General features: G+C 35.9%; 1 protein-coding gene across 2 annotated transcripts in view; it reads right to left on the reverse strand.

Moving 5' to 3' along the window:
* The window catches only part of SPATA17 (spermatogenesis associated 17), a 282,415-nt gene that overhangs the window by 178,833 nt on the left and 85,813 nt on the right, over positions 1-17,769 (reverse strand). For both annotated transcript variants that reach the window (XM_069066027.1, XM_069066028.1), the window contains one exon: positions 14,367-14,470. In XM_069066027.1, the coding sequence (XP_068922128.1) occupies positions 14,367-14,470 (104 nt within the window). The remainder of the gene's footprint in view (positions 1-14,366; positions 14,471-17,769) is intronic.

Raw genomic sequence — 17,769 nt, forward strand, 5'->3', positions numbered from 1 at the left:
TCAGTCAACAGTAAGACAAAAGCACTTATTAAGAGTCTACTATGTGCCTACATTGTGATAAACAGCCATCATGGTATCTGGCAATTTACTTCTCATGCATTTTTTTTCCACGTGTGGAGATTACTGGGTCTTAGAATTGTAATTTTTTTTTGCTTTTTGGAGGGGGGGAAGGTAGGGCAATTGGGGTTAAGATAATTGCCCAAGATCACACAGCTAGTTTTGTGTTAAATGTCTGAGGCCAGATTTGAACTCAGGTCCTCCTGACTCCAGGGTCAGTGCTCTATTCACTATACCACCTAACTGCCACTCAAATTGTAAATTAAATATTTACATTAATCAAGATTTGCCCTTGATGACTTCCCCAGTAAAGATATTTCATTAGAATTAGGGCATATAGCCTTTTTGGGCAGCCAGACAGGTGACAGTTGTAAACTTCTGCCTGGCCCTATAAGTTACTCCCTATACATGCAAAATCATCTTATCTCGGTACTCTCTTATACACTGGTATTCTTAATCTCTTTCAAGTTTGAATATGGAAACAGTTCTAAATGTTAGCATTTGGATGTCCTCTGTTATTTATACTACAACCTGGTATTATGCTTTCAATTTGCAAGTGCTGGAAACCTAATCCATGTACCATTATTTCCTTTGCATTCTACTTCTTAATAACTATTCTATGCTCCATCAAAAAGTCCAGTCTACTTCACTCATTGAGTAACTATATTACATTTAATCAGAAACACATCTAGGGGCCAGATCTCACTACAGTGTCAAAACATAATCATCTCTAGTATATCTCTATGCTGAAGCAACCATAGAATTAATGAATGGAGAGAGTTATAGTTTAGCATTGGGATAAAATCCAGAATACAAGAGTTTAAAAGATGAGTAGGAGGTGAGAAAGTAGAGACAATGAACGGATTATTCCAGATGTTTGGCAGTGAAAGGGAAGACAAATATATGATGAGTGTTTAAAAGTATAGCAGGACCAAGTTATGGTTTTTAGGAATGAATTATGCCTAAGCAAGGCAGCAGGGAAAGCCCCAGTAAATGGGGAGAGACTGAAGAAGAGAAAGAGAATTACCTAATTAGGCACAATCCTAAAAGATCCAATAAAGGATATGATTGAGGAATAGGTGCAAGGATTGGTCTTGGAAAGAAGAAAAGCCATAGCTTCTTTCAAGATAAGGGTAAAGGAGGACATGATGGGTGAGAGTGCAGAGGGATTTCAAGGTATAGAGTAGGGGAGAAAAAGAAAATAACAGCAGATGACCATTATTTTCTCAGTACATCTATCAACAATGCAGTATTCACAATGCCTACAGTAACTATAAATATGCTGATATGGTTATTAATCACAAAATGTAACAGGTTATTTACATGGGGATATAGCTAGAACATTTATTCAAATACAAGAAAAATGAGTTCTAAAACCAGAAAGTCAAAGCCATTATAGTATTTATGGAGTTGGCACATGTAGTTAATGTAGTAAACACCCACATTCTCAAGCCTTCAAAATAGAAGGCTACCTCAGTCAAAGATCCTCCTCTCCTCACTCATGGCCACTGATCAGCATCCACACAGCTCTCTCCAAGCAGCTCCAGCTCCCCACAGTTCCCATCCCTGGCAGTCCCCAGCAGGTATCCTTAACATAAATTTTGGCTGGCTCAAAAAAAGGAGTTTGCATCACAGCCTAGCTTATATTTGATCTTGGACTCTAGCTTGGCTCTGGATTCCTCTTTCCCCACCCCTTTCTGCCATGTCAGCAAGTTCAAGGGGCATGGAAGATCTTCAAATCCCATAACCATTACAGTACAGCAGGGGGTAAGGACTGTGAGTGGTAAGGGGTGCCACTTGTAAAGAGGTAAGGAGATGGGGCAGGGTAGAGGAGAAGCATTGGGGATTTAAGGTTAAAAGAGCCTCTAACATTGGGGATTTAAAGGTTAGAAGAGCCTCTAAATAGTCTCTAACAGCCATTAAAGAGAGTGAGATAAAGGGTCAATCAAGTTATAAAAGAAAGTTTTCCTATCTGTCAGTGAGGACCCAGATGAGATTAAATAACTTGAATTTTTAGTAGTGCCAGTTGGTATGATGGTATGATTTCCTCTAGTTCTAGAGCAGGGAATGGAGAAGATAGATGATTAAGATGACCCAGGGTTGATTATTGTTCTATAAGGATGGTAATAACCCAGAATACCTTTGGAAGTACTGCAGCGAGAAACAGGATTAGGCCCTAAAAACCTGCATGGTATAGCGGAAGGAGTTCCAGATTAGAAATCAGGAAACCTCGGGCACAATGTGCATCATGCTAGTTTTGGCCTACCATTCCAGCTTGTTGAGGTCATTTAAAATCTTCATTCTGTCCTGTATCATATTAGTTATCATTCTCAGATTGATTAGTATGTTCCATTCTCAGCTCACTTTCTAATTACATGGAGAAAAGGAATTGACCCATGGTTTAAATGCCACAACATGTAGCTAGCTTTAGTCAAAGAATCAAAATTGAATCATGCAGTTGGCAATTGACATTCTGTGTAAATTCTTATGATATAATAGCGCCAGCAAGCTCATTCATGAGAATGGATGTCCATTTGCTTACCAAGGATTGAAAACTGCCTCACATAAAATAAAATGCTAATGCCACTCTATCATAGGGAGTTATAGCCCATGTTAATTGCTTTTGATACATCTTCTCATGTTTCCATTTTGCCAACCAACATAACTTTTACATATTTGCCATAAGAATTCTGAACATGTTTAACATATTCTTCAAATTAAAAGAATGAAACTATTTCTTTAAAATATTGTAAAAAGAAATTAATTCACTCTTTTATTACCTGAAGACCATGGGAACCAATATACATAGTAAAAGAATATATTAACATTAGCAGAACTGTTTTTAGGTTTTAGCCTTAGATTTTTTTTAACCTATATTGTTAGTAGAAACTGTGGTGTTTGAAAACTATTGGTAGAATATATTTTTTAAGCAATTGTGGTTCAGTAACTTGCCCAAGGTTACATGGCCAGTTTTTTTGTGTGGGTGTTAAGTATCTGAGGCCAGAACCAATCCCGGGTCCTCCCAACTCCAGGGTCGGCGCTCTTACTCACTGTGCCACCTAGCAGCCCCAAAGAATATCTTTTTTTTAAAAGCAATGGGGGTTAAGTAACTTGCTCAAGGTTACACAGCCAGTTATTTCCGGGTGTGGTGCCTAAGTATCTGAGCCCAGATTTGATCCCCGGGTCATCCGGACACTGGAGCCGGTGCTCTTACTCACTGAGCCACCTGGCCGCCCCTCCAAAGAATATCTTGAATTAAAAAAAACTAAGAAGATTTAAGGCCACTGGGTAGAATTTATTCATGATTTTCTTCAATAAATATTGAACATTAAATGCTCTATGTAATCCTTGTGCACAGCCATAACAGGGAATACAAAGAAGAATAAACCATACCGTCTGCCTTCATGGAACTTACAGTATATTTTAATATCAGGGGGAAGGGGGTAGAAAATGTAGAAGAACTTGGCACAAAGTAATTTTACCTCCCAAAATAAATAAATAACTGAAGACCAATTCACTAGCCTTTTGTTTATGGTGCTCCTGGCCCCCAATTCTCCTCCTTCTATCCACAGCTTGCAGTCATCATAGCTGCTGAAGCACAAACTTCTGGAGTTAATAACTTGGGGTATCCCAGGTAAACTCTGGCCACAAGACAAGTCAGGGTTCTATCTCTTCTGTCACTCCTATTCACAGTTCTACCTTTCCTAAAGTCTATGGTCATGCAAACCCAGGAAGCTCTGTATCCTGGGTGACTACTGAAGTTATATGTAATGAGTATTGTAGCTAATCTCTTGGCACTGTCCTATGTTGGATTCCCTTCCCCCTAAATAGGAAGAGGCTAATTAATTAGACTAGCCCAATGGGCTCAGGGAGAAGGAAAAGGGACAATTGTAGAGAAGAGTCCAGGGTACAAGATTTTTGAAGTTCAGAAGCAAAACCCTGCTTATAAATGACTAATATGACACCAAAGGAAAATATCAATACAAGGGGTCTTAGAAAAAAAGGAGGTGGGGTGGCTAGGTGGTACAGTGAATAGAGCACCAGTCCTGGAATCAGGAGGACCTGAATTAAAATCCGGCCTCAGACACTTAACTCTTACTAGCCATGTGACCTTGGACAAGTCACTTAACCCCAATTGCCCTGCCTTCCCCCTCTAAAAAGCAAAAAACAACAACAAAAAAGAAGACAAAGGAGGGAAGAACCCATTGGCCAATTGTAAAGGTTTCTCTCAGGAGTCTCCCACCAATTCCTTTCCTGATCAGTCCCCATAAGGCATTCTAGAGACTGAGAAATGTCAGTGTCAGAGAAGGGAGTGGGGTCCAGAAGAGAAGGACTGGTATAGCTGAAGAACAGGTCAATCAACAGTGGGTTCTTAGTCTTCCTGCCATAGTGTCCTAGACTCATTCCTTGATGGACAGCAACATACCATATTCAGCTAATGATGAAGATATTATAGAATAGGTAACAAGGGCTGAGGTAATAGAGTAGGCATTTAGCACTAGATTCTCAGGAGGAAAAGGATAAGGGGATAAAAGCACATTTACAATAATGACACCACAGAAAAATCAGGAAAGAGATTGATATAGAAAGACAAAAAGATGTTTGAGGAGAAAGAATAAACATTTTAAGGAAAAGGTCATGAAAATCCCCTGAAAAATACGAAGTTATTACACCAGATTTTTCAAGTCCCTCTGGAATAACAATGGAGAACCTCCAGAATGTTTCTGAAGAGCTACTAAGGATAAAACTATCAAAGAAATAAGGACAAAAATTATAAATCTACAGGGGACAATTAACAAGTCTAACAAGAAACTAAAAAATCTAGAGCATAGTCATATATATAGATAGATAGATGTTCCTTGCAATAATTTTATTAAACTTGTTATATAAATTTTCATTGATAAATTTAGTGTATAGTTATTTTTCCCTACTTTGTATGTCTCTAGTTTGTATATCAGGACCAATAAACAAATTTTATTTAGAAAAATAAAATTCTTGAATCTCAAGGAAAATAGTGGGCAAAAAGGAAACTAATAAAGGGGGCACAGTATTGCAAGATCTCAAAGTATATTATAACAGCAGATTCTTTAAAAAAAAAAAAAAAGAAATGCTAGGATTACAACACAAAAATTCATAGAAGGAAAAAAATGGGCGAAAAGTAAGATTAGAAAAGCATATGAAAGGGGCGGCTAGGTGGCACAGTGAGTAGAGCACCGGCCCTGGAGTCAGGAGGACCTGAGTTCAAATGCGGCCTCAGACACTTAACACAAAAACTAGTCGTGTGACCTTGGGCAAGTTACTTAACCCCAATTGCCCTAAAAAAAAAAAAAAACATATGAAAGCTCTATAAAGCAAGACTGCTGAACTTAAGGATAGGATACTCAGAGATAGTAACCTAAGGTTAAAGATCTTCCTAAAACACTCATGAAAAAATTGCAAACAAGAACTTCTAAAGAAAAACTGCCTAGAAAATACTGGAAGCATACAATTGAATATAAAGCAAGATAATCAGGAGAAGATCAATACTAGGAAACTGTATATTTACCATGAAACTTCATAGTTAAACCTCGGAACTACAACCTCATGGAACAAATTTTGCAGGCAGGGGTGGGAAAGATAGGGAAGGCTTCATACTTCAAGGTGAACCAATCAGAATAATTCAGGGATAGTTTGTGTGTACAAGAAACCAAAGGGGAAAAATAAATATGAAAGTTTTCAGAGAAAAAAATAATTTATAATAACCTACCAAAAAGCAGAGCTTAAATTAAAGAAAGTAACTAAGCATTCAGATAAATGGAAGAATTCAAATATTTTCTTAAATAAAATCCATACATCAGTCCGATGGTTCAATGTGCAAATTGACCAAACAGATGAAAGTCAAATACTTTCAGATAGCAATGAAAGACTAAGAAATGAAATCTTTGTTTTCATGTGGCCAGGGCCATACAAAGCCAGGAATGTAAGGCGGAAAAAAAGGAAATAAGGAAAAAATAAGGAAAAAAAACTTTTTGTTTGTTTTCTCATTGTCTTAAAAAAATGTGAAAATCTAGAATATAAGATGAAGAACAATGGGTTGAAAAACCTATGAAACCTAAGAAACAAATGGAAAAGTTACCTAAGTACAAAATGAACAAAGTGAATTCACAATGAGAGAAGATTTTAAAAGAATTAACATATTATGCAGCAATTCTACATAATTATTTACCAACAAAATTAAGAGTTCATAGTTGATGATTATGAACAAAAATATAAAATAACCAAACTAATAAAACAAAAAAAATCATTATTAAATAATTCAATCTCAGCAACAAAAACTAAAAAGTCATAAATGAATTGCTGATGGACTTACAAAGGACCTGTCAAACATTTAATATCAATGCTAAAAAAAGTTCTCAAAAATAGAAATAAATGACACTACCAAACTGCTTCTATGAGGCATGCATGGCCTTGACACCAAACCAGGGAAAGATAAAGTAGTGAAAGATATCTATAGACTCATTTCACTAATGATCATTGATACAAAAATTTTAAGTAAAATCTTTGCAACATAATAAGCAAAAAGTATTTACTAAGCATTTTCTATGCATCAGACATTATGCTAAACACTGGGGACACAAATACAAGTCAAAAATGAAAATCTTTCCCTTGAAGAATGTACTTTTTAACAGGAGAAGACAACACACAAAAGAAAACTGAAAAAGTAGGAAGGGTGGAGAATTGAGAATAGAGGGAGAGGAAAGGTACCCAAATGAAGGGAATGGTATTGATGTCCAGAAAGTCACAGGGGCATAATAGCTGTAACATAATAGATAGTTTTCAAGTATTAGAGAAGTTATCATGTGGCAGAATGAATGGATTTATTCTTTTTGGCCATAAGGGGTAGAATCAGAAGCTAAAGGTTCAAAAAGGGTCATTTTAACTTATGTTAAGAAAAACTTCCCAGCAATTAGAACTGGCCCAAAGTAGAATCAACTACCTGGGAAAGTCATGAGTTTCCCATCATTAGAAGTCTTTAGGCAAGACTTGGATGATTTCAGGCCCAGAAATCTCTCTATTATGCCATTCTCTCTCAAAGCATGGAAGAAGGAGATTATATTTCTAATTTGGGCAATAATTTAGCTACAATGTAGAGTGTATGGAATAGAAAGAAAAATGAAATAAGTTTAGATAGTAGTTAAACGGGAAAAAGATTTGGAGGACCTTAAATGCCAGATTGAGGAATTTGTATTTATCCTAGAACCAAAAGGGGGCCTCAGAAAGTATTTGACAATGGAAATACATGGTCAGATGGATTATCCAACAAGAATACTTTTAAATATGGCAATTAATTCTGTCAAGATCATTATAAAATTTAAAACTACTATGATGCATAAAAATTGAGGTAAAGTGCAATGTCCAGAATATTTAATTATCTAAACTCTATTAGAAAATTAATGCGTTCAACCGACTTTTATTAGTAACAACTTCAAAGCACAGTTATCATTAGGAGTTATTAACAATCAACAACTATACTTCTTTAAACATGAAAGTAATGTTATATTCAGTTTGAACTTCCTTCAAAAGTAAAAAAAAAAAAGTTAGTTTTCTCTGTACTCCAAGGTAATAATATTTTATTAATGTGACCTATCTGTAACTCTGTACCTAATTTTTAATTTCATATCATCATTTTCTTGTTCATAACCTGGGGCAATTTTTGCATATCAGGCTAGAGGTTATCAGTGTACATGTCTACCAAGTGCACACTCAGCCTTTAAATTAATCAAACCAATTTATCTTTGTAAGAGGCCCAGTCTTGTTAAGAAAATATCTTCTCAGAAATATGTTGCATAATTTACTATACTATTAACTATAGGGTAGATGAACTATGGCTATTAACCATACAAAGTTTAAGTCCAAGGTCAATGGAGGCTTGCAAAACTTGAATAACCTCATGTAATGTACTTAAATAGGGCAGCTTAGTGGTGCAGTGAATAGAATGTGGGCCCAAAGTCAGAAAGACCTTGATTCAACCTGACCTCAGTCATTTCCTAGGGCAAGTTCCTAGGCAAGTCATTTTACAAAGTTTGTCTCATTTTCCTCATCTATAAAATGATCTGGAGAAGAAAATGGCAAACTACTCCAGTATTTTTTTTCCAAGAAAACTTCAAATGAAGAGTTTAACATGACTAAAACTCCTGAACAACAACAACAGCATACTTAAATACTTTCAAAGAGCTACAGTTTTACCAGGACTATTACCTTTTTTCCACCAACATAGATTATAACCCCTCCACATGATAGGATGTGGTTTCAAGAGTCATAGTGGACAAAAATATTTACCACATGATCACCAAACTTTTACTCATAAGCTTCCCCAAACTTAGCCAAATTTGTCCTTTGATAAGAAACAGAATCAACCTCTGGCTAAAAATTCAAAACAAAACATTTCCACTTGGTAGGGTCACTTAAAACTTCTGTTCTGCAGGCATGCCCTTTGAGACATGCCACAAAATGGCATTCTATATGAATTTGAGTGGAGAAAACTCTAATTTAGCCCATTTTCCCTGAAAATTACTTGTATTTGTCCAAAGGAAAGTGGCTGGGTTAAGTGACCTCTGGAAAGCACTTCCAAATAGTTCATTTTATAATGTCTTAATTATGCTTACAGTTTTTAAAATTGCTTCCAGTTTTTAAAGTAATTTCCTTTATGGACAAATAAAACCAAGCGGCATAAACAACAGATCTGACCTGATATGAAAGGTTGAGCAATAACCAATCAATAACAACAAGAAGAAGCATTTGTGAAGCTCTTGGGCCCTGAAAATACAAAGAGAAAAATGAAATAGTACCTGTCGTTATGGAGCTAATATAACATCAGAGGAGACAAAAATGTACATGTAAGAGTATGCCCCTTTCAGACTTCAGCAAATTTATAGGATATAAGAGGCAAGTAAGAAGAACAATTACCTATAAGGGCAGGACCCATTCAGAATGCATCTACATCTAGTAGAGGATGGGATTTTTCTCATGAGTGAATACTTTTTCATGCTTACTCTAAATAAGCTCATTTGTATCTTATAAGGGATGGACTACTTTGAGCAGTTCATTTATGTGTGAAAATACTAGAAAAGACAATGAACTTGCCCCCAGGTGACCTTTGCCCTTTTTCATTTACACGGACCATAGACCAGTAAGAGAAACTTACAGCTTAAAAAAATTGGAAACCCTTAATCTCAGAGCTAGTTAATAAATACTGGGCAAATGGCCATTGCCTGGTTATAGCCTACCCTGCAAAGATGAAGACTTGGAAAATGTGCTGTATGTTTACCATAAGTTAGGGTAAGATCTCTGACTGAGAACTAAGAAGAATTGTTAAAAAGAAAAAAGTGAAAATTCTGGTCACCTTATCCCTGGAAAATGGCAAGCTTCTGAACAAAGACACAGCAATACTCCAGTTAAGTTTTGCAGGTAGACTACCTGTCCAGGAGAGATGCCATACTTTGTGAAGGGGAAGACCCACTGAGTTAATCATCCAGAAGAAATATCCACTAATATACTTACTGAGGACTTAATAAAAGAGGAAAGATATTGAGGACAAGTGTGTAATCCTTATACATGTGCTCCACTGCAAGAGTCTGTGCTTACTCTCCCTATGGGCATGGGATGTATTTGTGGGAACATATGCCCTGAGTTAGACAGGAAGGCAGTTTGTAATTACTGGGTTTGGTTTTTTTTTACCTTTTGGAGGGCAATTAGGGTTAAGTAACTTGCCCAAGGTTACAAGGCTAGTTTTTTTGTGTGGGTGTTAAGTGTCTGAGGCCAGAACCTAACTCAGGTCCTTCTGACTCCAGGGCCAGCGCTTTACTCACTGCGCTATGTAGCCACCCCTTGTAATTACTGTTTTTGCTATGCCATTGGAATAAAAACTTTTGTTAAAAGCTAACGGAATCTGTTGGAGAACTGTTCATGGGAAACACTCCTGAGATACAATTTTAGAAGTAGCTACCCTCAGAGAACACTTGAACTTTCCATTGTGAGTACAGGTTTGAGGGAGGATCCAGAAAGAGTGTGTATACAAGATAGATATAAAACAGGTTTTGTGGGGAAGGCACTAGAAGCTAGGAGAATCATAAAAGACCTCAGGTGAAAAGTGATGCTTGACCTGAGTCTCAAAGGAGACTAGGAATTCTGAGAGAAAAAGATAAGGAGAGAGTAATTCCAGGCATGGGGAAACCAAAGATACAATTGGAGGACCATGGTGAAGAAAGTGTGAAATATGGAGGGGAGCAATGTGTCATATAAATGGACATACAGGTTAGGGATAGTCTCAGAAGGGTTTTGAACGTCAAACAGTAAAGTTTATATTTGTTCCTCAGTTCTCTGAACTAGCGATTGATATGGTCAGACCAGACCTTTAGGAAAATCACACTAGAACCTATGTGGTGGATGCATTGTAGTGAAAAAGATTTGAAGTCAACAAGGATGCTTTTGTAATAGTCCAAGTATGAGATGATGAGGACCTGAACTAGGGTGGTGACTATATGTGGGGGAGGGAAGGAAACAGAGGCAAGATTTGGCAACTTATTATGTGTGATGAGACTGAGGAATCGGTGATCACATCAAATTTGCTCACCAGGTTCGTGGAAAGATGATAATACTCTCAACAGAAACAGAGAAGTAAGTCAGAATATATTAAGTTCTTACTATGTGCCAAGCACTGGAGGTATAAAGAAAGGCAAAAGTCAGTCTCTTCCCCTGAGGAAGATCATATGTCAAGAACTAGGCATACATGGAATCTATACACAGTAAAGTATTCTGAAAGTGAAGGCAGCAGCAAGAGCTGAGGGCACTGGGGAAAGCTTCTGACATAGATGGGGTTTGAACTGAAAGATTAAAGGAAGCCAGGGAAACTCCAATGCAAAGGTGAGGGGGCTTCCAGGCATGGGGGGAAGTCAGGGAAAAGGGGGACTGGGAAATGAAGTATTATGCTCAAGGAACAGCAAGCTTGCTTTTTTAGCTGAATCACAGAATACATGGAAAGGAATGAGGTAGAAAAAAAGATTGGAGAGGTAGGAAGTGTCTGAGTTATGGAGAGTTTTAAATGCAAATAGAGAATTTTGTATTTGCTCCTGGAGGTAATGGGGAGCCACTGGAGCTCATTGATCAGAGGGGATGACATCCAATGCTTTGGAAAAATCACCTTGGTCGCAAATTGGAATATGAGTTGGGGGGTGGGAAAAAATTGGGGTGAAGAACATTATTGCAGTTGGGGCAGCTAGGTGGCGTAGTGAGTAGAGTGCCAGCCCTGGAGTCAGGAGGACCTGAGTTCGGATCCAGCCTCAGAAATTGCCCCTCCCCCCAACAGACACACACCTAACCATCTGACCTTGGGCAAGTTAATTAACCCCAATTGCCCTCCAAAAAAAAAAGAAAGTTATTGCAGTAATTCAGACAAGAGGTTGCTGAGAGCCTATACAGTAGTGGTGGCTGTGTGAATAGGGAGATGATTATAAGTAAGAGAGATGTTATAATGATATCTGGGAGTGTAATGGATGTGTAGTGTGTGAGAATGAAGTCACAGGCCTGAGTAACTAGGCGGATGGTGGTGTAGTAGTAACAGGAGAATTTTGGGTGGAGGAAAGCTTTGAGAGGAAAGATTATGAGTTTTGTTTTGGACATGTTGATTTTGAGATGCTTTAGTGGCATCCAGTTTATAATAGGCAATTGGTGAGCTTGAAACTCAGGAGAGAGATGAGTACTGAATATAGGTCTGGAATTCTTTTGCATAGCGATACTAATTTAACCCATGGGAGCTTATATGGTCACCAAGTAAGAGGGTGTGAGAGTAGGGGGTGGGGGAAGAGAACAAAGTCTAGGATAAATACTTGGGTTATAGTCTAACCTCAGTTGGAGGTACAGTTAGAATACAAATAGGACAAAAAATAACCATTCCCTTATATTATGGAGGGGGGAACTAAAAATTAAACACCATAACATGGTGCCTTGAAGTCAGTTCCATACTGAACAAGATATAACTGATGAAGATAATAAAAACAGACATGAAGAGCTATCTATATGTTCATGTTATCTGAACTAACGAATTAGAAGGAGGAAACAGTTTCTTAGATAAGCAAATAATTAAAATCACCTAATTTATGTAATTAAACTGAATTTTTAGTAAACACAAATTAAAAGTACTAGCATATCAAGTTGATAGCAACTAAGATGTTCTCTTTTTGGCAGTTACATGATAGTTGGCAAAATGAAATGCAGCCTTCTCACTGTAAGACTGTCCTAGGTATAGGTGCTATTTACTCTATAGGTAAGTGTATCATAATGAGGTCCCTTTCATAGTTCAGTAACTAAACCACAAAGTCACAGAGACACAGAATCTCAGACTTTGAAGGAATCTCAAAGACTATCTAGAATCATCCTGAGTTAAAGAGTCAGTCATTCACTTTTTGGCTGAATTCAGAGTGAGGAGAAATTCATTACCTCCAAAGCCAGACAATTCTACCTTTTAATAGTTCTAATTGTTACATAATTTTTTTCTTATGTCAAATTCAGATTTGTTGTTCAGCAACTTTCATCCATTGCTCCTAATTCTGTTTTCTGGAGTCATACAGAACAAATCTAATCCCTTTTCTCATATGTGTATATGTAGCTTATAATATCCTCTTCTAAACCTATTTTTTTTGCCAGCTAAACATCTAGTTCCTTTAAATGATACTTTTATGGAATGAACTTAGGTTTTTCAGTTTCCTAGAGGAGCATACTAGAGTCTCTCCAAACTATCAATGTTCTTATGAAAATGTGATACTCAGAGCTTAACACAATGTTCTAGTTGTGCTGCAACAAGGAAAAAAATACAGTGGAACTCTCAGTTCCCTTGTTATAGCCTAAAATTGCAGTCATATTTTTTGGCAGTCATGTTACCTTAGTAATTTATATTAACCTCGTAGGCCACTGAAATCTCCAAATCCTAATAATATTAAAACTTGTGATCTAAGTTGAGACTCACTTAAAAAAAAATTACAAGAAAGCTGATTGTGTTTATTATTAACTATCTGTGAGGAGTAAAATTGGTTCTCTTAGGGATTTTGAAATGACTGTGTTGATACCTAAACTAAGTATTCTAAATTTTCCTTATACTAAATTATAAGTCATTTATAGCCAATTTTGGATTCATATCTCTAATGAGATAATATTTTTAAAGTGCTTAATATAGAGCTTGGCACACAGAGGGCACTTAGCATTAATATATATTTATTCTCTTCCCTTTCCCCTTTGTATCCATATAAATAAATACTAACTAGATGTTGAATGAGTTGGTTGTCTTAAAAATTCACTGGGCCAAAAAAAAGAAGAGATTTAGAGATTTTATTTCTAGCTCCATAACTAAAATGAGGTCTTTCTATACCTTTAGTTAACTAAATTTCAATATGGGGTACAAGATGGACCTGTCATTGACAGAATTCCACTTTCTAGTCAATAGTGTTATAGTAAGATTCATATAAGTGTATGTGTACATATATATACATACATGTCAGATGTGTATATATGTGCATACATTTATTGTGTTTATATGTACATGTAAGATTGTGTTTGTATAAGATATATATTTCCACGTGGGTTGTCTAAATGTGGTTCATAGGTGACATGAAGAGATATCTTGGGAATCTGACCTGCCCTTCTCCAAAGAAGACTCAAAGATTGCAGGACAAGGACCCTTACTTTAAAAAATACATCTCATACCTATCAACCAAATTCTTTTTAAAACAATACATCATATAAGCTAGCATCAGATTATATGTTAACGGAATGTTAATGATGTTAATGTTAATTTTATCTTTAGGCTGATGATGTAATCAGACAATACATGTACATGTAAGATATGTAAAAACATTCTGAAATCTTCATTGAGCAATTTTTCGAGAGCAAAATAAATCACATTTAGTATTTTTGAAATTTCTATATAGGTAATAGATAGGAAACTTGGCAGGACAAAGTGAAATTTTTGTTGCTGTTAAGTTGTTTCAGTCATGTCCAGCTCTTTGTGACCCCATTTGGGGTTGTCTTGGCAAACATATTGGAGTTGTTTGCCATCTCTTTCTCCAGTTAATTTTACAGATAAGGAACTGAAGCAAATAGGGTTAAGCGACTTGCAGAGTCTCACTCAGTAAGTGTCTGAGGCCAGATTTGAACTCTGATCTTCCAGACTACAGACCTGTACTCTTTCCATTGTACCACCTCTCTGCCCCTAAATTGAAATTATTATTATCATTTGTTTTGAGATAAGGATTCACCATTTTACTATTGTTTTTTATCACCTGATTGCTTGATTGGTGTCAGAAATAGCTCTCAGATATTCCTTCAAGTAATAGTAATTAAAGCAGTACTTCCGGATCCTATATCCTCGCCACCGCTTCTGAATCTGTTTATAGAAAAATAAATATTTTATTACATTCAATATTGTAGGGAAAATAATCATGCCCAAATATTTATCATATTGAATCAAAATTAAAATAAACATGGATTGGAATGTATATCCAATATAATCATGACTTTTCATTTATAACATTTTCATTTATACATTAGTTTGCCAAAGTTTTAATTAGCACGTCTATTAGAAATATTGGGTTGATAAAAAGTAACGATCAAGCATTCAAAATATTTTTCTAATAATAGATTGTATTCTAAATTCCTAAATTAATTATTGAAAGGAGGAGGAGGAAGAGGAAAACTAATATTTATATAATACTATGTTCCAGGAACTTTGCTAAACATTTTACAATTATTAAGTCATTTGATCTTCACAATAATCCTGGGAAGTAGATACTATTATTATTTCCATTTTGCAAATGAAGAAACTGAGACAAACAGGGGGTAAGCAAGGAAGGAGAGAAGACAGAAATCTTTGAAGATAGTGTTAAAAAAGGTTTTGTTTCCAGGATATAAAGGAAACTGTTTAAGATTTATAAGAATGGAAAGGAAATAAGAATCAATTGACAAATGGCTGAAAGATATGAATGGTTTTCAAAGAAAGAAATTCAGACTATTAATAGCCATATGAAACAGTTCTCCAAATAACTAATAATAATAATTACTTAACTAGTAATAATAACAAATACCTAATAATAATAATTAGAGAAACATAAATTAAAGCAATTAAATAGTTCTACTTTATATTCATCATAGTGACAAAGTTGACAAAAAAGGAAAATGAAAGATTTGGGAGGGGCCATGGAAAAACAATTAGTGCATCATTGGTTGAGCTGTGAATTGCTACAGTCATTCTGGAAAGCAACTATGACCCCAGTTACTAAACTGTACGTACCTTTTGATCTAACAATACTACTACTAGGCCTAGATCCCCAAGATATCAAACAAAGAGACAAGCTTGTTCTCAGAGTAAACTCCACGCTTTTCTATACTTGGTGACTTCCCTGCCCTATAACTGCGTACTTTCTAGCTCTGGTTACCTAATTCCTCTCATTCAGAGTACAATCTGCAAAGGCTTCCAAAAAATATTCTACTTCTCTTTGAATTTCATTCCTCTTCAGTTTAGCTTGATGCCATATTAGCTAGACCCTGTCTTCTCTCTCCATTTTGAGAACAATCTAGGCTCCAAAGAAGAAATGTAAAAGGACACTTCCTTCCCATTCCTTTATAAAAGTGGGAGATTCATCAATGTGAAACACTGCATATAATATCATATTTTTTAATGTATTGGTTGATCTTGCTGAATCTTTTTCTCTTTATTTCCTTTTTTAAAATTCTTTGTTATAAGAAATGCTTCTCCAGGAGAAGGAAGTGGAAACAAGAGAAAATTTAGGCAATGCAAAAACAAAATATATCAATAAAATGTAGTGAAAACAAAAATAAATTTTAATAAAGAATTCTTTGAAGGTGCTTCTGCAATATGCAGGTGCAGCACCTGAGTAGAACAGCATGGGAGACATATGGGAGGAACACACTATTGAAATTCACCCACATTAAAGTGCAATCAGGCAATCATCAAGTGAAAAAAAGCATAACAAGGTCTTTGTTTTGTTATATAGGACAGGTGAAGGGACTAGGGGGAGTAGAGAGAGGCAAATGAACTTAAAGCCTAAATAGTTGATATGGGAAGCAAAAGAGTAGAAAAAGGAGTCAAACGATACAGAAAAAAAAAAGTTTAAAATTTCAAAACTTGACTTAAGGTTTTCCTGTTTATCTTTAACTGTGCAAAGCCCAAAAAGCTGTATGAGGAAGTGTTTTGGTCATTTGGGAATTTGTATGATGATAGTTCTATTTCGCATATTTATACATTTTAAGGGATTAAACACTTGACAATAAGGTAGCATCTCTTCTTGAGAAGTCATTCAGGGAGGTAATCCACAGTATTAATTGTTGAGTTTCACAAGACCTGACTTATCTAATAAGATCTAACCTTATGCCTTATTGGAATAAGGAACTCCCCCTTATGACAGAACTTCTACTGCACTCACTGTGGTACTTCTTTAGCAATGTGTGGCTTCTTGGACTTTTTATACATGTTCTTGTACCAATGATATTCAATATTGTGTCAACAATTGAATATAAATTTTACTTTTGCAAGACTGTGCAAATTTTAACAATGATATTTCTTTTTTATTCCAAGGTGAATGAGTTAGTACTTCCAAAAAATGACTGGTGTGCATGCCCTTCAAAGTAATTAGCAACTTTTAAAAGTGATTGGTACAAAACAATTATTACCATTGATCAGCACTGAATAGATAATTTTAAACAAAGTCATTGTGTGCTCAGCAGATTACAGCTTGTTAACGGGCAAGTTCTAAATGACCTCTTAAGCTAGTCAAATCAATGATGCATATTCCTCATTAAGTAACATCAAAATGTAAGTGGTCTTATAAATAATGTTTATTTTAAGCACTAAAACAAATGGCAGAACCTTGATACACCAAAAGCCATCTGCTTATAGAAAGATTCCCTACCTCACTGAGTTTAGTTTTGTTGATGAAAATTCATAATCAGTAATTCAAGTGAAAACAAAAAAGTATCCTTCCAATATTAAAATTATTAAAGTAGAAAATTACTCTTTACCATTAAAAACTAATATTTACAACAGCATGTACAAGGTCAAAACCAACAAGAAGGGATCAACTGTCTTTCTGTCTCTCTGTCTGTCTCTCTATGTCTCTGTCTCTATCTCTCTCTCTCTCTGTCTCTCTCTCTGTCTCTCTTTCTGTCTCTCTCTCTCTCTTTACTTCTATTGATTGCTGTACTCTCCATCTCAAATTGATTTCCTATGACTTCTTTTCCCCTTCAAAATTCTTTCTGAATGGTGTGGTGGTGGCAGGAGAGGAGAAGGTGAAGGAAGAAGAAAGAAAACTTCTAATTTCTAAACTAAAAATAAATAAAAAATTTAATTTAAAAAAAATCTGATTTTTAAATCCTCATGAGTATAACCCTTGTTGTAGTTGGTGTTGTTGTCATTGTTTAATCATTCAGTCATGTCCAGCTTTTTGTGACCCCAAGGACCATAGCATGCCAAATCTTCTATCCTCCACTTGAAGTCTGTCCAAGTTCACGTTCCTTGTTTCCATGACATTATCTAACTATTTCATGCTCTGCCATCCCCTTTTACTTTTGTTTTCATTTTCCCCCAACATCAGGGACTTTCCCAAGAAGTCCCATCTTCTAATTATGGGGCCAAAGTATTTAGGCTTCAACTTCAGTATTTAGCCTTCC

The sequence above is a fragment of the Petaurus breviceps genome, unplaced genomic scaffold, assembly GCF_028583685.1.
Source record: "Petaurus breviceps papuanus isolate PSGF00001 unplaced genomic scaffold, PetGlider_PUasm1.0 90702, whole genome shotgun sequence".
Lineage (NCBI taxonomy): Eukaryota > Metazoa > Chordata > Mammalia > Diprotodontia > Petauridae > Petaurus > Petaurus breviceps.